The sequence below is a fragment of the Salmo salar genome, chromosome 29 (assembly GCF_965601325.2).
Source record: "Salmo salar chromosome 29, fSalSal1, whole genome shotgun sequence".
NCBI lineage: Eukaryota > Metazoa > Chordata > Actinopteri > Salmoniformes > Salmonidae > Salmo > Salmo salar.
In genome coordinates, this window is record NC_138319.1 from 21,789,615 (window position 1) to 21,811,455 (window position 21,841).

Here is a 21,841-nt window from a genome sequence, read left to right on the forward strand (position 1 = left end):
GAAAAAGAACAATAAAAATAAATAAAAACTTCACAGCACGACAGTGTTAATTTTTCACTATATGTGTCTTTAGAGATTGTTATTATTTGTCTCTCATGCATGGACCGGTACGTGTATGACGGAAAGTCAAGACATCCGGGAAGGTAAAAGGCAAAGTGAGCCAATTTTCCATATCAGAAGGTGGTTTGTTTGCCCGGAGCCTTAGTTGTGCCTAAAGTGCCATAACATTACACCACTCCTACAGATGAGATCAAAGCATTCAGCCACGGATCCTCAGCAGCTTCTTTTGGCACGCATCGCGTCCTTCGCCGAAACATCTTTTCAAGGTTCCTACATTGACTGCTCCACAAATTGAACTCTTTAATACACAGGAAATGCCACATACAAAAACATATTTTCTTTCTAAGTATAGCCTAATATTCGGAGATTAAGCTTTCTCGTTAATTATTTTCATTTTAATTAGTAAATCTTAATTAACAATGAACATTTACCCTTAAAAATGTTGGCTTCGGAATGAAGGAAAGGGGGGGGGGGGGGGAAAACGAGTGAATAAATATGACAATCTTTTTGGGACCTCCAGGCAGGATTACTGATGCAGGCAGACTTAGTTATTAAACACGTTCTAAATTAAATGCCTCCATGAATTTTGCACAGAAATATATTTTCATAGTTTTGCATGCCAAATGTGACATTTTAGATTTTAGATTCATCTGCCGCAGTAATTTTGGAAATGTCATATAAACAAAGATTTTGTCATTTACCAATGGAATTACTATGCATGGCAGGTTGGCCATTGCTTTTCCTGGCTGTGCCGGTTGTTTCAAGTCAGCAAGCCATAAAAAATCTTTATCTCTCTGAAACACAGCAATTTGGGAGATAATCGAATGGTGACTGGGGGGCAGAAATGCCAGTCTGAGGAATTATACCACAATCTCTCCCACATTTACAACCTTCCTCAAAGCGAGTTGTCACCCTGGCAGGAAGGGCTGATAGAAGATTCATTACATCTCTAAGCCTGCATGGTGGCAGAGCAGCCAGAGCATCCCTAGCCTAACAACAGCACACTCCTACGGATGCTAAGGCTGCTGCCTGATGCTGCTCCTTCCTCCTCACTCTCCCTTCTTTCCCTTTCTACTTTCCTTAAGACACCAGACGGCTTTTTACACACTGGGGGATGAAAAACATCCTAAATAAAGGAGAAAGAGAGACGGCGGTTTTTCCCAGTGTTCCATGGTAAACACAGGGAAGCCTTTTATGTGTGTGTGTGTGTGTGTGTGTGTGTGTGTGTGTGCGCGTGCGAGTATGCTCATGCGTGCATGAGTGTGCTTGCAAAAGAGACTCTGCTGACAGATTCCATTCACGGCAGCAAGGATTTCATATAATTACATCATTTCACTTTAAAAAAAAACATTTCTCTATCTGTTTCTCGGGCCACATAAACATATTTTGCGAGATATCATCATTTCTTCTATGGTTGAACCCTGGTGGAAATAAGCCTCCGATATAGAAGTGGTACTTCCTGTTGATGTGCCATGTTACTTCCTGTGTTTGTGTCTGATAATGGCTGGGTTAACAGATCCTACCTGCCAGCCGAGGCCCGGCTCCCTGGCCCACGGTGATTCTGCTGCGGAGGAGGCTTCTGTCATCTCGCCGTATTTGGCGATCACTTCACCTTTGCGCTCCCTCAGCGCCTTCAGCAACTGGCTCTCTGCGCTGCGAAACACAAGTGGTAACCCTGTTAACCAGCCACCTGCATATTGTGCTCTCTTGTTCCCACTTTGTAGCCAACAGCGGAGAATCTAATAACGCAACAACAAACACTTTCCACTTTTTTCCCCCTCCCTCCCTTTCTCTCTCTCTCTCTCCTCAGCCCGCTTGGCCTTTCAATCTTATCTGGGGTAATGTAATAAACTGCTGCTACGCTCCGTCTCCCAGCCACCTCTCTTAATTCCTCAAAATAAAACAATATCATAGGCCCGCCTGCTAAAGTGGATAAGATGGCTTTAAAGTAAGAATAATTCAGCAAATAAATGCTCATCGGTGCGGCATCAAAGCCAGCCACCAACTTTATTTTCTGCTCGCCCGATCAAAAGTATTACATGTGCTTTCGTCAGTTAACAACGCAGCAGAATGGGGCCCTCTCCCTAATGAAATTACTGTTAAATCAAAAACAGTGAAAGGAAATAAATTACACATTAAAAAAAAGAAAGTCAGCTTGGCATCCAGTTCCCATTCTAGAGAATAGGAGATCATTTCTCATTGAATCTCAGAAAATGTAGCCCTAGGTGATGTGTATTAAAACCTCTCATGTCTAATAGCCACCCACCAATGATATCAGAAGGAATTTGCAGGGGCCAAGGCTGCGCGGAGAAGGTCATCGTTGCTAAACTCAAACGGTATTCATCTGACAGGCATGGTGTCCAAACCAACACCCATAGTAAACAGTGAGCACAACAGGCTCATGTAGATTCTCTTGATTTTTTCTGTATAATGTCAGGCCGGATGGTAAGCCATAATTACTAAAAAACCTCTACATGCTATTATAGCCTTTGGGCTGAGGGAGGAGATGCATGATTCCAGACTGATATGGATGGAACACAAACTGATGCTCCTCTGAGTCCAGTGACACGGGCAGATTTTCATGCCTCGCAGCCATTTACCCACAATGCAGCAGCGCAGACAATGCATTGCAATATAGAGCCCATATAGGTTACAATCACATTACATGTTTTCTCAAATGGCAGCTAAATAAATATGGTGAACGTTCTGTACAATGAATGCTTATTTCATTTATGTAACATTAGTGGAAACATACCGTTGGAACGCTACATACAGCCTGTCTTGCAGTATCCTCTCCTGTTGGTCACAGTCTCTGTGTGACTGGGCCTGGGGTTCCTTTGAAAGAATGAGCCAACTTTTTGTCAACATGGGCATTTTGCAGCCAGTAAAAAGAAATAGACTCTCAAAACAAAAGCATGAAGACATGATACTGATGAAGTAGTGCATGACTTGAACTACAACCATTTCACTGAGATTTCTCTGGCTTTTATTACTATAACAGCTTCGATTACATGTACAACTCTACGACACAGTAAGAGGAAGGAGATTAAAATGCCTCTCAGCGAACCTGGCACAATGTATTCAAATCATACCAGTAATACTAACAATACTACTTCAGGAAATATAATTTTACATAGCACAAAGTAATCTTTCCCTTTATGGACACAGCAAAGTACCTTTGCATTTCCCCTTAAGAAGGACATTAGTCTTTTCTTCCTCACCCACTCATTTTCCTGAGACATCCCTCCTCTTTGAAGATGTGTATCCTGCCAAAAATAAAATCACACACTTAGGGTGCATCCAAAATGGCACCCTATGTAGGCCATGGTCAAAAGTCGTGTGCTAGAGAATAGGGTTTCAGACGCACCCTTAGTTTGGCCGAGCTTTGTGATAGGGAGGTGTAGTGTGAATTAAGTACACAGCATCTAACTCTGAAACAACGTGGTAATGCAATCTGCAGGCAATCAATAGCAGCCAGCCTGGAGCCTACAGACATGTAACGGGTTGATGAATCCTTCCAGCCGGTACCATTCAGTCAGCAAGTTTACACCGCTATTCAGTCGCATTGACACTGTTAAATGACAGCGTCTCGCGAGCAACCATGAAAGCTTTTGTGTGTAACAAACGGGAGAAAAAAGTCCTATTACTTCAAAATAGATGAGGAAATCTCCGGTGCATAGCCTAATGTTCTTTCAATGAGAAGTGGGCACAAAACAGTTGGGGAGTGAATACACATTATGATAGCATAAAACACTGAACCCCGCTAGTATACAGTATTACGTAGATGGAACTGATTATCAAGACATGAAACGATGACTCAAGTCTTACCATCACAAGATCTACCCATTTTTCACTTTCCTTCCATATTCTTGGTGTTAATTTGGAACTCCTTAATTCTTCTTCCTTTTCAAGTCAGATTACAGCTATAAATATACTGGATAGTTTTTTATTTTCTGTTTAGATATGCGTTAATTTTTGGGTTTGGCTACCTCAATAGCGCTGAACAATGAAAACCCCATGCTCCTGTTTTCACCCCATTTTTTGACTGATGGAGTATCAACACTCATTTCATAAGCTTCTTCAGATCTTTACGCTATTTCACAAAATCCCCTTCTCCCAAAACAAGCGGTGGGGAGAAAAAATTGTCACGCTCTATTTTTCCTGAAAAGAGATGGTTGACAAACCAAGGCGGAAATCCAGGCTTCAATGACAAATGCATAATAATGAATAATCACAAAAACAACAAACGCTACCAAATTAATAGTTTGGACGATATCCTATTTTCACACACAATGTATGATACGATCAATTAGGCAAATCTGGGATCGAGATGAATCGAATGGGCTTTAAGAAACTTACAATTCATTAAAGTTCCATAAAAAGAGTTCAGTGCATCTGAAAGTTACATCAACTACATTAGGAACCATATGGGCAACTTTTAAAAGGGCCACTAAAAAAATCATTTAAAAAAAAAGGAAGCACAACACAGACAGAAATGTCTGTGAGGGGCGGGTGGGCAGGAAGCAAAGCACCCAGTGTTGTCCATTAGGCGGAGTGTGTAATGGACATGGCTCATGTGCTGGTGAATATAGGAGATGACATAGATATTTCTCTTTGTGGCTCTGACCTGTTCCACTGAAAGGCTGCCAAGCGTGATCATGTCAGGCAGCACGCGCTCCCTCAGCTGCTGGGCGTAGCGGGGGATCACCTCTTCTTCCCCTTCTTCCACTGCGGCCATGAAGCGCCCACGGCCTGCAGCACCGGCACCGACACGCAGCGCTGGATCACCGGCCCTCACCTTCCACACCTCTGCCTCCTCCCTGTGGGCTAGCGCCATACCTGGACACACAGGGGAGTGTGTGGAGTTAAGACACACACACACACACATACACAACACACATGCACACACACACATACTATATGCACAAGTAGTAGACAGTTTAGATTTCACATGCAAAGTACCGAAGGCCATCTGAAAAATTCACTTGTCTGAAACATTATTTCTTATAAGCACAGGCAAAAAAGCAGGACAAACTCACATCTTACACTCCACTGACCATCTATGTCCATGTCAATTACATGTTGTAATAGTATGCATTCAGTGTGGAACTGGATATAAGGCGAAGCCTTGACTAATGTCCATCACTAAATCACCACCAGTGCTACAGCAAGTCTCCTACAGTACATCAATGAATTGTTGCCGGTGGATTAGCTTAGCTAGCTTTTCAAGAGGCCACTGATGCAGCACTTTTTCCATAAAAAGTCTGAGGTCAACAAACAGACTCAACACTGCTCCAAGATAGAAACTGCCACTATACCCACCATGTATCGATGTTTCTAAGTTTGGTCTCAAAATTCTGAGGGAGTTTATTGTGTGGTAACACAGAGAGAAATATCCAGCTGGGCTGAGAATGCTGGCTTCTGTGCTCTGGTCATCGTTGAGAAGTAACAAGAGTAGAACTATGCCTTTATCAAAGCTAGATAGTTTTCAGTTACAAATAGAGGATGGATTCAACAGTCAAACGTATCCTCTACGCTACTGCATTGCCACGTTAATAGTGATTATGAGGTATTGTTATTGCCCCTTGTAGGTAAAGTCAACGTGTGCAGTCCAATGTGTGAATCAGATGAAGCCAATCAATGGCTAAAGTGATTATTTTCTTCTTTGTCAACCAAAGAGATCAAATATTTCAAGAAGTAAACAGATGAGATGACAACCGCACTGCGGGGGATTTATCCAGGAATCCCTCCTGAAATGACTTGTACTGGACCTTGTCCATTTCATTAATGTTGTTTCTTTCTCCTCGTTTTGTTGTGCGTGTGCTTTGTGCACGACTGTAAGAGAAAGAGAAAACCCTGCTCCAGTCACAATGCATCAGGATCAGGAGGAGAGAGAGAGCCTGCCTAGTCAGGCTGCGGCCTATATCGGTGGGAGGCATCCATAGAAAAGCATAAGGTGATTGTCTTGAAGTCTATTGTGGTTTACCGGAGAGCTCTGGCAGTCGATGCTGTTGGGCGCTCGCAGTGCAGGCGAGAGAAGGGCTCTGCCTGTGCCTATTGCATAAAACTGTTAATCCAAGATCCTCTTTACTTTTTTTTCGGATTTCATGTACATTCTGAGACAATGGAAGGGCCTGCTAATCTCACTGCTACAGCTAAATCCATGACAATGCCGAATAATACAAGCAGGCAAAATTCTTCCATGTTCGAGCAGGTCTAAGCCCATCACTTCTGCACTGGAATTACAACAGAGATGCGTCATGTCAACAGGAGCCGGTGCGACTGTCTTGTCTCCCCCCCAAAACAATGCCAGCTTAAACCAACCCCAGTTTCCCCCTGTTTGGGTACATATTCAAATGAGTCTTCTGTTAATGGAAAAAGGCACGCCTACTGCACCACAATAGGCCTGTGCCTGGAAAGCTAGGAACAAGTCCTTCTACTCTGTGTCCCTTTAAAGTGTTCTTCTTTGTTCTGTCTGAAAATAGACAGCGTGTTTTCGATTGAGCAGTTGCCTGCATACTGACTCTATAGTTGCAGTTGAATCATTTTGGAATTTGTTTTACATGTGTTTTTAGGGTCTGGAATGTTGAGAACATACCTGGTAACTCTATGATGGTTGTGTCGTCGTCAGCGTCCAGCATTTCAGCCATTTTCTGATATAGGCCCTTTTCATCTTGGTTCATTATTTCTACAAATCAAACAAATAATGTCACATAAAATGTCACAATCTCCTGATAACTATTACTTCAACTCAGAATTGCTCGCTTCTTTTTCAAATCAGTTGGTAGAGCATGGTGTTTGCAATGCCAGGGTTGTGGGTTCGATTCCCACGGGGGACCAGTACGGGGAAAAAATGTTTTAATGAAATGTATGCATTCACTACTGTAAGTCGCTCTGGATAATAGCGTCTGCTAAATGACTAAAATGTAAATGTAACTATACTGAACAACAATATAAACACAACATGTAAAGTGTTGTTTATGTTTCATGAGCTGAAATAAAAGATCCCAGAAGTTTTCCATATGCACAAATTATCATGACACCAGGCGAGACCCAGATGCAGACACAGAAGGCAGATGGTTGGAGTTTAAGATGTTTAATAATCCAAAAATGAGTAGGCTAGAAAGAATGGTCGTGGACAGGCAAAAGGTCAAAACCAGTTCAGAGCCCAGGAGGTACAGAGTGGCAGACAGGCTCGAGGTCAAGGCAGGCGGAATGGTCAGGCAGGCGGGTACAGAGTCCAGAACAGGCAAGGTGCAAAACCGGGAGGACTGGAAAAAGGAGAATAGCAAAGACAGGAGTACGAGGAAAAAATGCTGGTCGACTTAGAACATACAAGACGAACTGGCACAGAGAAACAGGAAACACAAGGATAAATACACTGGGGAAAACAAGTGTCACCTGGAGGGGGTGGAGACAATAACAAGGACAGGTGAAACAGATCAGGGTGTGACACAAATAGCTAATTTCTCTCAAGTTTTAAGCTTAAATGTGTTTACATCCCTGTTAGTGAGCATTTCTCCTTTGCCAAGATAATCCATCTATCTTACAGGTGTGGCATACCAAGAAGCTGATTAAACAGCATGACCATTACAGAGGTGCACCTTGTGCTGAATGCCACAGATGTCTCAAGTTGAGGGAGCGTGCAATTGTCATGCTGACTGCAGGAATGTCCACCAGAGCTTTTGCCAGATAATTTAATTTTAATTTCTCTACCATAAGTAGCCTCCAACGTTGTTTTAGAGAATTTGGCAGTACGTCCAACCCGGCCTCACAACTGTAGACTACGTGTATGGCAAGTGTGGGCGAGTGATTTGCTTATGTCAACTTTGTGAACAGTGTGCTCAATGGTGGCGGAGGGGTTTGGGTATGGGCAGGCCTAAGCTATGGACAACGAATACAATTGCATTTTATCGATGGCAATTTGAAAGCACAGAGATACCGTGACGAGATCCTGAGGCCCATTTTCGAGCCGTTCACCCGCAGCCATCACCTCATGTTTTAGCATGATAATGCAGAGCCCCACGGCACAAGGATCTGGACACAATTCCTAGAAGCTGAAAATGTCCCAGTTCTTCCATGGCCTGCATACTCAGAAATTTCACCCATTGAGCATGTTTGGGATGCTCTGGATCGACGTGTACGACATCGTGTTCCAGTTCCAGCCAATATACAGCAACTTCGCACAGTAATTGAAGAGGAGTGAGACAACATTCTACAGGCCACAATCAACAGTCTGATCAACTCTATGTGAAGGAGATGTGTCGCGCTGCATGAAACAAATGGTGGTCATACCAGATAATGACTGGTTTTCTGATCCACGCCCCTACCTTTTTTTTAAAGGTATCTGTGACCAACATATGCCTATGTGTATTCCCAGTCATGTGAAATCCATAGATTAGGGCTTAACGAATGTATTTCAATTGACTGATTTCTTTATATGAACCGTAACTCAGTAAAATCTTTGAAATTGTTGCAAGTTGCGTTTATATTTTTGTTCAGTATAAATACATGTGTGCTTGAAATTACATATATGTGTGCTTGAAATTACATTAAAATTGTCAAGGCTAGTCAATATATATGCAAACATGCAAAACATTCTCATTCATGGGGTAATAGCGAATGGTCAGGTAGGGAATAACATTTCTACAAAGGTAATGAAAAAGGAGCAGGAATATGCCTCTTAGGTTGATTGTCATCATTTGATGGGATTGGGCTTTAGGACTCCTTTGATATTACAAGGCAGTGATATCCAAAAGATACAGGTGAAATGGCTCCTCTGTTAATAGCCATGTTTCATTATAACATGCATATTACTTGACTCCCAAGAGCATGGTTTTAATAGGCATGGGGGGGGGGGGGGTGCAACTATTGATATGGCTCTGTCTGGTGTCTGTTATTTGATGGGAGTGCAAGAAAAGATGGAGCGAAATGAAACTGACCAATGATACGTGACCTTCATCAATGACAACGAGCTGGAAACTAACACACTGTCCTATGTATGAGCCATCTCGTGGACCATCAGTAGTAAATGTATTTACATAGTACCGCCCCTGCCGTGAGAAACTGGCTGGCAATGAGTGATCTTTCTCACCTCACTTTAATGAACTGAGGAGAACTATTATGATGAGAAATGGCATACTTAATTCCAGCTCATCTTCTGTGCCGACCTCCGCCATCCCGCACCGCCTTGGGTTGGTTTCCTGCACCAGCGCTGGGTCAAAGTAATTTCGGGCACGCCCATTTCCTGTGGAAACTACGCCAGAAGAGCGAGAGAGAGTGAGAGAGGAGGAGGAAGGTGGGAGTGGTGGAGCGGCAGGTTGGTGGAGGTCAGTGTTTATTAGAAGCATATGAAGCAAAATGTTAATTTTGAAAGCCACACTGTTGAGGCTGGCCAGAGAGCCAGCGTCTGCTACCTGATAAGCCCTGGCCGGTCAGTCCGTTCACATGAGCGAGGCTCGCCGGGGCCCAGTGGAGCTCTGGGGCCTAATTAGCATGCCGCGAAAGGTCACACCAGGCAATCTCTTAAATACGATTGCCATATGTTACTTGTGTTCAAAAGGAACTAATGAGAAACTGTACAAGCGAAAAGTACCTGGAATTTCAAAGACAATACCCCTCTAAATGCTCTGGGGTCGGCGGTTGGGAGAACCCGGTCGGTTTGGGCCGAGTGAAGGCAGAGAAGGAAAATAACTTAACCCGTGTCCCATTGACTTCTTATTAGCAATCGCTGACCTATGGGCATCAAAGCTGCTCTGCTAGAATTTATGGGAATCCAGCACCTCAAGGGGTGTTTCTAATAAAACAGGTACACCCCACCAAGTTGCTTTCTTAACCTGAAATCATTCTCCTGGCTTGAATATTTCACAGACTATCCCCAATCTAAATTGCTTTACTTGTATTACTCGGTGGGGCTAAATGAAGAGGTGTGTGTAAAAACATTTTTTGCACACAAGGATCACATTTATATTAGAGGGAGAGGATCAACGCTGGGACGCATAAAAATGTGGAGTAAGTGTGTTTGCATAGGACCTCTACTCTGCATAGGACCCACCCACCAAGAGTTCTGTAGGCTTCTATTTGTGTTTATGTAATATATTGTACAAGCTTTTCTACATACCTTCCTCACTGTTGAACGCCAGTTACAAATTGTCAAATAGAGACACTTATTAGGCTGGAGTCCTGTATATTCATTGCTGCACTTATGAATTTTAGTGATACCATAAATTAACTGTAAAATTCACAAGTAAGTCCCTTTACGTCGTAAACACAGTTTTAACAATTTCGCTGCAATAGCTTTGAGGTTATGAAAGCCTTTTTTCAATCTACATTTGCATAATGGCGGCAGCTCTCAAAGATCTTGTCTTTGAATCATATCTTTGATTTACCTAAATAGTCTGGCTGTCCTCCAGTTCTTCGCCTCTAATAAAAAATAGCAATTCCCTGTTCTTACATGCAAGCTATCAATAACCCACACTACTTCTCTCCATCCAAATCTACTGTTAACAGGCAGTTTTGATGAAAGATATTGAGGATAACCAAATAGAAGTGTCACAAACATGAGAGAGCTGCTGCTTGCATCTATTATATAGAGGTACAGGCTCTACAGATTGTTGCTATGTGTGTCAGTGCACTGGCAATGGGATTTAATATATGCCTTTTTTGAATATGAAAATAACTGCAGTGCCTGTTGGAGAAATAAGACCACATATGTTTGGCTGCTCTATTTCAATTTGTAATGAAAATTCAGAACTCTAAATTATATCAAATACATAGGATAGTATTCTAGACGTAATGTTACATTTACTAGGGGGGAAATGACATAAATATCAAAACAAAATCAATGACAATTGTAGCATTGCTTACGATACACTTCTGTAGAAATAACGTTTTATCTCAGTAATGCACATATTTTATTAGCCCTACATATAAATGTAGCATTTCTAAAGAAGCCTTGATCCATAACTGATGAGACTACTCATTCATTTAGCGTTCCTTCAACTATAAGGTATTTTTTCAGTGTTAACTTTGACACACATTGAAAGTCTTGGGGGCATGCACTTGCACACATGCACACACAATGGCAGACACACACACCACACCATCCACACGAGACACATCCAATGAGAAAGTTTCCCATGAATGATTGATTTCACACAGGGGGCCTCAGAATATTACTGTTTCTCCTTTTTCTTTCTTTCTTTTTTAAATAAGTGCAAGTCATAAGATATCTCCCTGACAACTCAGAGACGTGCGGGGCAGATGCTATCGATTTAATCTCTGATGAGAGAAGACTTCCCTGGGATTCATAAAAGCCCTGCTCCCTGCCTGGCGTGCCGATGGGTGACACCACATCTACTGTATCAGATGGATCAGCTCAGTAGCACCACTGTTGTCTAATGTGCTACTCTACCCAGCACTGGGTGGGGGCAAAATGGACTAGACTTGAATGAGGTTTGCTCCCCTCAATAAAATGCCACTAATCAAAACTACTGTAATACAACAGATCTAAGGAAAATCCAATTTTCTTCAGTATAAAAGACACTAATGAGTTTACTGTGATCAAGGGATACACCAATTTGGTACATGGAAACTCAAAAAGATACCAAGAGAACTATAGTGCTTATGATCATGTGTTATGATGTGTCTATACATTCGTATTTGTGATTTAAACCCCAAAAGTTTCTTTCTCTCTGTGTCTCACTCCACCTGGCAGTATTATCTTTTGAAAATATTTTAGGATGATCCCTTAATATCCCTTAACTTTGTCAAGGAACAGACACAACCACGAAAAAAAGTAACCAAGAGGCGTTAATAGTGACTATCCTAAGCTTAGCCAGGAGACCATGAAAATTCTCAACAGCTCCAGAAAATGTATGTGTATGTTTGGATGATGGCCAAATGTCGGCAGCTTCTCTCCACTAACATTAAGCTTCAATGAATTACTAGATTATTAATTAAATAAATAAAAACATCTCTTAATTCAAAATACCTGACTTGTGTGACCTATCAAGACCAAACCGGCATTTCTTTTAATGTTTGAACGCATCACAGTGTGTGTAACATCATATTGCTCAAGAGTCTCACTGACATAGTAAATTACAAGGGGGCATATTTTCCTGCAGGATGGGCCATCAGCTCTGTTTCAGGGATGTTATGTACATTATACGTTATAAAGATAGTGTGTATATGCTGGTAGGGGTATGCTATGTAAATGCTCTCTTCGATGACTCCAGCCCTCCAGAAGGCAGAATACTGTTAGTGTGAGTTGAGAGGCTGATTCCGTCAGGGTGTTCTGGAACCCCCACTCTTGTGACATTCTCCGGTTAGGTGGAATTTATATGAGGGGTACTTGTTAGGACACGCTAGCTTTGGAATGTGAGGACCAGGCCCTCAGAAACCCAAAAGGTTAGATCGGGAACAAATCCACAAATCCACTGTCAACGGGTTTGAGGCTAATGAAGAATGAAGCTTCACCTCTTGGTTTGGCAGGGGCTCGCAGCTCCATTTTTTGTTGGTGAGCTGCAAGGGTGCTATCTTGCCTGTCACGTTGAATTTCTCTCCCTGCTGAAGCCCGAGAAGCTGAAAGCTCTGTGCTGTAGCTGCCATCGAAGACAGGGTTTTCAATGCCTTCCACCACAGCACTCTCCTCCATTCCGCCTGCAAAAAAGAGAAGAAAAAACACCATAACACAACAGGAAGGTCAAAAGTGGCGCATTATACCAAAGTACATTTAATGGCAGCAGAACATTCCTTCTAGTGATTCCTCTCCCCCTAAATACTGATGTGCATCCTCCTCGAATGTCACTAAAACACAATTAGGTTAAAATTAAATCTGAATCTTGCGGGGGGGGGGGGGGGGGGGTGGGGGGGGGGGTGGTAGAGAAGAAGAAGAAATGATTAAAATAATTACAAATTGCGCCCTGACAAGCAAGAGCAAAATTTAGCCCAAAGCCATTTGTCTGTAATTAGTTAATTAATCCTTACACAAATTATGAGCAATAACTCATCAAGCAGGGCTCACCCATCAGAAATTCAGCCGACTTGGATTTCTTCTGCTTAGGTTGCTGCAGAGCCTTCTGCTGTAACTTCTGGAGGGAAATTGTTAAATGAATAAATTAGCTGCAGAATGAAGATCATCATTTATGATCCGCAACTAACGCAGTATTTTAAATATGGGACGACACCGAAATGTCATTTAATTTACATCGCCGCTAAAGGGGTCAAGCACTAATTGAACAACAGGAGTGGAAACATTTTTAATCATAAATAAATAAGAAAAGTTGTCACGAATGCGTAATGAAGGTCACATTAAAATACTTCCTCCTTTTTCCAAATGAATGGGAAACAACACTCTCTCCCTTGGAAAATTATGCATTTTTACACAGGCTTCGTGAGTGTGTGGAGATTCATTGTGCAAATGAATATGGAAATCCAACCACATTGCTCATTACGTACATTCTTATGAACACATCCTAAAAAGTCTGGAGAAAAATGGTCCTTAAAATCAGAGAGTTCAAGGATTCTGCTATTTTTTTGTGATGCTTTGAAAAATACTCAATACTCGATTTATGGGAAGTGCAAAAAAATAAAATCCCTTATGTGATAGAAAGCAAATTGCATAGCAAAGCCCAAACACAACCCAACTTGCAGCGAACCTTTCATAATATCCTATGAATGCCCCATAGTAATTGGGCTCCATAGCCATTTGTTAACTTTGATGTACAACCCCAAGCATCATGGAACATTTTCACTTAATCACAGCATATTGTGACTCTTCCTAAAATAGTTTTGCTAAGATCCAGTGTGCTCCAAAGAAGTTTGATGAAGCATCCCTTTGCCCCTTCCAAAGATAAGACCATTCAATAGCCTACAGTACATGGCCACAATATAACATTATTAGATAACACATGAAAGAGGGAAATAAAAACCGTGATCACTGAAAGCCACCTACAGGAGTACATGCACGGTTGGCCTATAATGGGTCTTTCTCTATGAGCACTTCAATGTAATAATGAGGATTTTGACATAATATTTCATGGCTATTTCTATATGCTCCCTATACTGTTGGAGGCAATGTCATTCATCTGAGAGTGGTATACTAATGAAAATGGAAACTAGAAATGTAGAAATCCCCTTTGAAATCAAGAAATGGTGGAACAAAATGGTGAGCCTCTAATTTCTGTGGACAAGAAGAACAACAAGAAAAGCCCAGGTAAATCACATTAGTAGTTGTTTTTGTTATGGATGTTTATTTCCCTGTACATGCATATCCTTATGTTTAAGATCTCTAGCTATAGCCTCAAAGCATTTAGTTGGAACTTCAATTTCAAAAATCATTTATGCAGATTCTGATGATGAACGGTGCCCATGCCCATGAACAGCATGTATTTGTATACAATATTTAATTTCAAAGACAAAATCAGGGGTATGGGAGGGCGGGGGGGGGGTTCATTCTAAATGACAGAGCAATTAAAATATTGGAGGACACATTCCAATCTGGAAAGAAGAGTTTTGTAAATCTGTTTTTACATCCAACAAGCCCTACAGCAAGACATTCATTTATACCATAGAGATGAATGGTTATCTAATTGTAACTTATTTAAAAACCATTTTCTCTTTCCACTGAGTTCCAATCAATTTCTCCCAGTTGTAGAGAACAGTAAGACTTAAAACACTGACCAGAGACCAGAGTGTGTAGCATGAGATTCAGTTTCCTTTTCCAGTGTCGAACATATTTTTTAAACACATACTGTACAGTTTTTGGTTCATATCCAAAAGTAAATGAGGAAGTTATAATAGTATCGCTACTTGAGAAGCAAGTAATGAGTTTGCTAATAGGAAAATGACACATAATGAACATCGCCTTGTGTATATGAACACCAGTTTATATGATTCCGTAACGGGCTGAGTTAGTAATTGAAAAAAGATGCAGCTTGGTTTGTTGTTGTTGTTGCTTTAGTTTCATGGTAACTTACAAATCATACTTCTGAGACTTCATCATCATATTGAAGGACAATTCAAACTGCTGTTTACGTTTAAAAAACACTGTATAGAATATGCAATAATGCAGCATGGTAAGGAATTGACAGTAAATGACAGTAGGCATGTATTGTATGTGGTATTGTAGGATACATTGAGACATTTGTGGGGCTGGTCTTTAGTTAGCTAGTGTAATTAATCATCAAATTAGCACAATGTGGGCGGATAGCACGCCTTTATTTTTCAAATCATTGTTTTTGCCCTTGAGACTAAGGCACTTTGAAGAGGAAGGCAAAAAATCTCACATAAATCCCATTTAATTATCACGCATTATGTTTTATCTTAGGCCAGAATAAAATGAACTATACATCCTTCTAATTACTATGAAATATCCATATTTGCTTCCTTCCCTATAGAAAATATAAAAATGTAGCATTCCCAATCCCTTTAACACTGCCTTTAAAGAGACATCTTATTCAGTGCATTTACATGTACAGTATACTGTTGTCGTGGGATTCTTGATAATGCTGCATTATTGCCCAGGCTTATTCCAGACATGTTTTCCCTATCTGTATGAGTCAAGCTGAATCTGTTGTTATGTCGTAGGACTTTCTGTATTTCTGTATTATGTGCATCAATCTGCTGTTTAGAAAGGCAAACTGTAGTCTACCGTCAGTAACACTAAAACCAACATCAAAAGACAAACTCATGACGTTGAAATGTACATCTGCACATCAGAAGGTGTAGCTAAATAAAAAATGGGAGTTGGTCTTATTCCTCAAATTATGAATTAGCTCTGTCTTCCACCAAATGTCAACACATTTTGAGATTTGCGTGAATGTATCATCTTGAGTTCAGTTCCTGTTTAAGATAAACCTCGGTAAACCATTTCAATAAACGTACACATGGAGAGTCCACATGCTGCGAGCAGAACGCTTTTGGTCATTGTCGGTAAAAATCTAATTCAGAAAACTTCACTTAATCCACTCCATTTACAGAGCTAACAGAATGCATGTTTCTCTTTTAATTCCTTGGTTTCCACTGACAGTGACAGAATGTTCCGTTATTACAACGCCAATCACCCAGTGTGCTCTAACAGGATGCAGCATGCAGATGTTTCATTTCTAAAACATGCAAGTGATAAAAACAAGGTAATGGTGGTGGCATAATGTGACGATTCTGCCAGCTTGGATTTTAGGAATCTGAACAACTGTTCCAATTCTAACAATATCAAGAGCAGGATAAACTACAGAGGGGCAAATATCTTCTGACATTTCTTTCCAATGAACATAAATATATGAAATGCATGTTGCTGTATTGGAGTCATGTGCCAAGAAGCTCTAGTGTATTATAACAAGCCCTGAATACCAAAGTAAAAAATGCCCTGAATTCATTGTGTTGTCATTTGAAGGAATCTACTGCTCAAAACCATGCCCTTCCTTCCCTAATTGAATCTGCACATAAAAAAAATGCTTACTTTGTGGTTAAGACGAGAAAAAAATCATTTATAACTGGTGACAAGAAAAATCTATGAAGTTTTTTAAAAGAATGTGATTGTTGTCAAAAGGAATTGGGTACAACAATGCCTTGTTCAGTTCGGGTTCCATTCAAAGCCGGAGCTGTGAGAGCTCGGGGAGAAGACTGCTGCTAGGCTGGTGGGCACAGACCAGCTAGAAAGTAAATTTTGCATACTGTACGGATCATCGCCCAGTTCAGGCCAGTCACATTGAATCTGCCATCAACCAATTGTGCTTCATGAAACCGTCAACCCTAATTTACGTCTGGCTGTTTTCTTCTATCCGGCTGTAAACAAACCCCGCTTTGAGCTGTCTCCCTCATCCCTATCTGCTTACGAGGGGAGCGAGGACAGCCCAAGTCCGCTGTGTCAGAAACAAGCAACTTAAAGCCTACCACTTCCAGACAGCAGTCTGTGCAGCAGGCACAGAGTCAACGAGAGGAGCTTCTTTGGAATGACAGAGTTTTACTGGGGTTTAAAGGGGCGAATACATTAGGCCCATACTGATGCTGGCGTGTTGTGTCTCTATCCTTATATTATATTAGAGAGCTCCAAATCTGAACAACTGTTTTTAAAATCATTAGGATAGCAGCATTGTGCATTAGTTTACAGGCTATTCTCCCAATCTAGCCCATGAAAGGAAAACAACTGCCACACAGAGTAAATGGATGCATATCTAAATTGACAATGGAATTGAATCTTTTTTCAATCTATATGCAAGTGTGTGACAGGTATATAGTCGTGTAGTGAAAGGTTTCTGCAGGCTGGGACTGAACTAAACAACATATTGCTTAATCAATGCTGGCAGAAATTGCTTTTGTTGTCATCTTTTATGTAGGCCCGCTTTATCTACTTTCAAATACATATGCAGTGGCCAATTCAAAAAATGGTACCGCATGAAAAGCTATTTTCAATCAGTTTGAGATAAAAGTCATATCAGCAAAATGTGAATGATGGAAATACAAGGTACAGTATATAGAGGTATTTTGTATTTAAAAGTGTTTATACTACAATACTCCCCTGACTTAAAACATTATAGGAATTGGCTGACATTTCTGTCCTACAACAGCATCAAAACATAATCTTTCAAATGAAATCGGAACTAAACCTATTTTCATTTAGAGGATATAAATAGTCTTATAGGTTTGTGGTAATTGTTGTCCACCAAACAGTTTCACATTAAACAACAGCTTCAGTTGGTGTAGACAGAAAAACATAATTAGTATTCAGGCTTAATTAATCTATGCTGGCCCCTTTAAGTGAATTAGTCAATTATTTATGCATGTGTGCTCCTTTGATGCTAACAGATTATGTATGTTACAGGGAGAACCTTGAAATATGACTTTGAAAACTTTTCATGACAAAATGTCACCACAGGCAGCTCTAAAGGCTGAAAGAAATGTCAGTGCAGACCCAGAATACACAATGATTATGGACCAGACATTCCCGGGCCTGAATAATGAGAAAAACAAAGATCATAACTATCAAATCCATTTGAAATATTTCACTCCCAAAACAGGGGAAATCTCACAAATTCATTGTTTAACGCCTTGGCAAGAGGCAAAATAAATCACTGAAATATGGACTTTTGTGCACCCTAAGTAATGGAAATCTAACACAGTAGGATCAAGGTTTCACCAAGGATCATGGGAACTCCTTGGGATTTCCAAGAGCCTTTTTGTTCCCTCTCCTTGAGAACTCTCCACAGCCCCAGCTCTGCCCTCTACACCCCTCAATCCCCATTGAAATCTCAGAGGCAGTTTGGAGGAATGCTAAATGTCAATGGTCAGCCTGCCCCAGCACCTTCAGAGAAAATGGAGGTATGAAGGCCTAACCCCTGTATTTGGCTACGGGGCTAGTGGTAAAAATGTACTCACACTGCCAGAAGTGTCCATGACTGCACCGATCTTGGAGCATTTGACTCTGATCCCTGGACAGTGACTGGAACCTGTGCAGAAGAAAATTGCTAAATGAATGGCGAAGAAAAACTATATTTGTAAAAAGTTGGAAATCAATTGAGTGAATATAGTAAACACTTTTGTATGCTGTTATTACAGAAAGTTCTTACTGTATGCCTATGCAGACCCTATAGCACAAAATGCTTCATTTCATACAGTACTAATCATATCTTTAATTTCCCTCTGCTGTTTGTGTTTAGATCTACAGACTATAATCTTTTAAATGCGTCTAGGAGAATTACGGGCTAAGTGCAGTTTATTTATATCAGAGATAGCAAATAATTTGCCCTTATTATTCAAATAGTTCATTCATTTACATCTGATAGAAAATACCAAATAATATTGTATCTCCTTTTCCTATGGTAATTCACATGGCTTCCACAAGTTTCTGCAGAAATAGCTAAACAAACCCCAGGCAAAATGTGAAAGATGATCCCATACCATGTGAGTTAGGATGAAATGCTACACTTTTTCACACTAAACACTGCTCCACTGGGTGTGATTGAAAAACATTAAGCTATTGAATCTGTGTGTTGTATGTGTGAGGGAAAATGTATGTTGTAACAAGTGGGCCTATGTTTTTGTAATTATTTCAAATTACACTCTGCGTAATAACCAGGTGAAAGCGAGCCAGTGTGTAGTCCACATTACACACACTAGAAAGGAAAGACCACGGGATATCCTTACACCTTAATATGGGCCATAACTAAATAGTTATTATTTTTCTCAGTTGTTGGAACTATTTAATTATATTTCCAGCTGCATCTATTCCTTTCCATTCCTCTTTATCACTGGGATAAGGGAAAGATTAGGACTATGTTCGGATAAAGAGCTACTTTGTAGCATTTCCTGTACATGTGCATTTTATTGAATTAAAGGCGGTTTTCAAATTCATGTTTTTCATTTGGTGATTTGTTTTTCTTAGTTATTAATAGAGATGGGTGGTTGAATGTTTTATAGAGGTCATAAAACGAGATGCTGTGAGAGCCCCAGACAATTGGTTGTAAAAAGCTGTTAGCCTCTATCTGCCAAACGCTGTTCTCCAAGTAATGTGATTGCCAACAGTTTCTTAACCACAGAAATGACTGACTCATTACTGCTTCGGGTTCTGGCTCTGCAAAGGCCATGCAAATATATGTACACAACGCCCTACAGTCCTTTGAGTTTAATACACTCTGTGGGTTGAAGTTAACGACACAAGCGCCCATCCAGTGATGACTGGCTATGAGTTCATTGCTTCGTCTTACATTATCTCATGCTTAGTAAACAATTGATCCATGCCATACAGTGCCAGTGTTGACCAACAACATCAAATCCTGTTAAATACACTTTGAAGAAAACACATGTCATGACAACTGTTACTACAACTCTTAAATGTACCATTATTCCAATAAATCAAGTACTCCATTGGAATAGTGGACCCAAAGAGAGCTTATGAAAAGTGTGAAATTACCTTAACAGGAAATGAAACCCAGTTCTATTAGGGTTTCAACAGGATGTAGTGATACAAATAACGTATTTGACCCCCTACCCTTCATCTGCCCTGAGAAGCATCATCTCCTAGGTAAACTACTCAGCAAAGCTCAATCAACCCTTAATCCTGAATGAGAGGGTGTTCTGTTCTGTTGCTATGCATAAGAACTTCCGCTCTCTAAGGCTTTGTGTGACATTACATTTTTGGTTGACATTCTTTCTTTTCCACCAACAGGGATAAAGGATGTAATTTCATAGTCACAGAGGCACAGGCCACAATTATTTCCTAAGTATGTATTTTATCTTGTCTTGGACACAGAGGCCACAATTCCTGCATGCCATTTAGGTGCAATTTTATTGTTGCTCCCCAGTTGTTTATTTGACAATAGCCTATCTACCTGCCCTGTTATCAATATAGACTACTTAACAACTACTTCTATTGTATTTACCTATTTCTTCTTATGAAGTTCACATTCTTGGCAACTGGATGGTATGAGTAACAGCTGAATCGAGAAACCTAGCACTTGAATGTGGAACCTGATCTGTGAGTGCATACAGTAGGCCTACTCAGGATGTGGGATGCCTGCAAATTGAGAGCAACAATATATCACTAGCATGACAAACTGTATCACAAAATATGCAAACAACTTCATGCGTGTTGAATTTCTATGTTAATGTAGAAAAAAATGTATGTATGTATGTATGTATAGTCCGCAAATAATAGGTGAAGTTTCTTGCAGTAGTCGACAAGGCCTCGCTTGAGGTGCAATATTGTTGTTGTTCCCCAGTTTGTTTAACAACAGGCTGTCTGCCCCGTACACAATATTCTCCATATACAGTTCACATTATTGGATTGATTGAGCAGCAGGCAAATGGAGAAACATTCCACACACATATGCCACCGACAAATAAGACGTTTTATTCATCTGTATCATGAGTTAGTTGACCAAGGCCTTGCCGACTAGCCTACAGAAAGCTTAGCTAGACTATTATATGTAGAAAAGTCGTGAAATAGGCCATCTACTAATGCATTATTTCGACATACATAAACTTGTATGAAACGTATGTGCCTATTTGCCGTACGTATATCCACTAGCACTACCTACCTGTGTGAGTTTTGAAATTGAAGGTGTTTCGCTGAGTCTGAAACGAGAGAGCTGCCAACCAAGCGCGCAAAGAGTCAAAGGTATGGTTCCCACAATATATATATATATTTATTTATTTAACTAGGCAACTCAGTTAATAACAAAATCGTATTTACAATGAAGGCCTAGAAACAGTGGGTTAACTGTCTTGTTCAGGGGCAGAACGACAGATTTTTACCTTGTCAACTCGGGGATTTGATCCAGCAACCTTTACTGGTCCAACGTTCTAACCACTAGGCTACCTGCCGCAACGTCATAATTGGCTATCGCAATAAGGTATGAAAACAAAAATGAGCTTTTCCGTCTTCATTTAAGGTTAGGCATAATGTTAGCAGTGTGGTTAAGGTTTGAAATCACATTTTAAGATGACTTTGTGGGGTTTATTGCCGCGTTCCAAACAACTGGGAACTCGGAAAAATACGAGATCAAATCATGACGTCAGTGATCTACAGGTCGCAAAGACGGAGCTCTAGAAAGAGGCCCGAGTTCCGGAGTTGGAATTCTGAGTTGGATGACCGTTCAAATCGATTTTCCCTGTCGGAGCTCTCCCCCCACCACCCCGAGTTCCCAGTGGTTTTGAACGCACTGAAGTCGGAAGTCAGAGAATTCCGAGTTCCCAGTTGTTTTTAACGCGGCATATGACTTTGTGGCTGTCGTAACTAGTAACGACCCAAAGGTATAGGCCCGCGCTCTCAAGTCTGGCAGAC

General features: G+C 40.8%; 2 protein-coding genes across 2 annotated transcripts in view; both read right to left on the minus strand.

The window, feature by feature from the left end:
- The window catches only part of ofcc1 (orofacial cleft 1 candidate 1), a 101,813-nt gene extending 98,879 nt beyond the window's left edge, over nucleotides 1-2,934 (minus strand). The window contains exons 1-2 of the mRNA XM_045710803.2: nucleotides 2,816-2,934; nucleotides 1,584-1,713 (exon numbers count right to left, since the gene is read on the minus strand). Of these exons, the coding sequence (XP_045566759.2) occupies nucleotides 1,584-1,713; nucleotides 2,816-2,934 (249 nt within the window). The remainder of the gene's footprint in view (nucleotides 1-1,583; nucleotides 1,714-2,815) is intronic.
- A 1,512-nt stretch (nucleotides 2,935-4,446) lies between these two features.
- Nucleotides 4,447-20,567, minus strand: LOC145865685 (orofacial cleft 1 candidate gene 1 protein homolog). Its single transcript, XM_082970629.1, has 8 exons — nucleotides 20,439-20,567; nucleotides 18,436-18,506; nucleotides 13,085-13,151; nucleotides 12,538-12,720; nucleotides 9,203-9,316; nucleotides 6,659-6,748; nucleotides 4,688-4,899; nucleotides 4,447-4,455 (listed from the first exon to the last, which is right to left on the minus strand). The coding sequence occupies exons 2-8, from the start codon at nucleotides 18,451-18,453 to the stop codon at nucleotides 4,447-4,449; spliced, it is 693 nt and encodes a 230-aa protein (XP_082826755.1). The 5' UTR covers nucleotides 18,454-18,506; nucleotides 20,439-20,567.
- Between the last annotated feature and the right edge of the window lie 1,274 nt (nucleotides 20,568-21,841).

Bases quoted from the DNA above. Each gene is read 5' to 3' on its own strand.
- LOC145865685 (XM_082970629.1), bottom strand. The intron at 12,721-13,084 runs GTGAGCCCTGCT...TCTTTTTTGCAG, and splicing joins GTCGGCTGAATTTCTGATGG to GCGGAATGGAGGAGAGTGCT. The intron at 6,749-9,202 runs GTATGCCATTTC...TTTGATTTGTAG, and splicing joins AGAAGATGAGCTGGAATTAA to AAATAATGAACCAAGATGAA.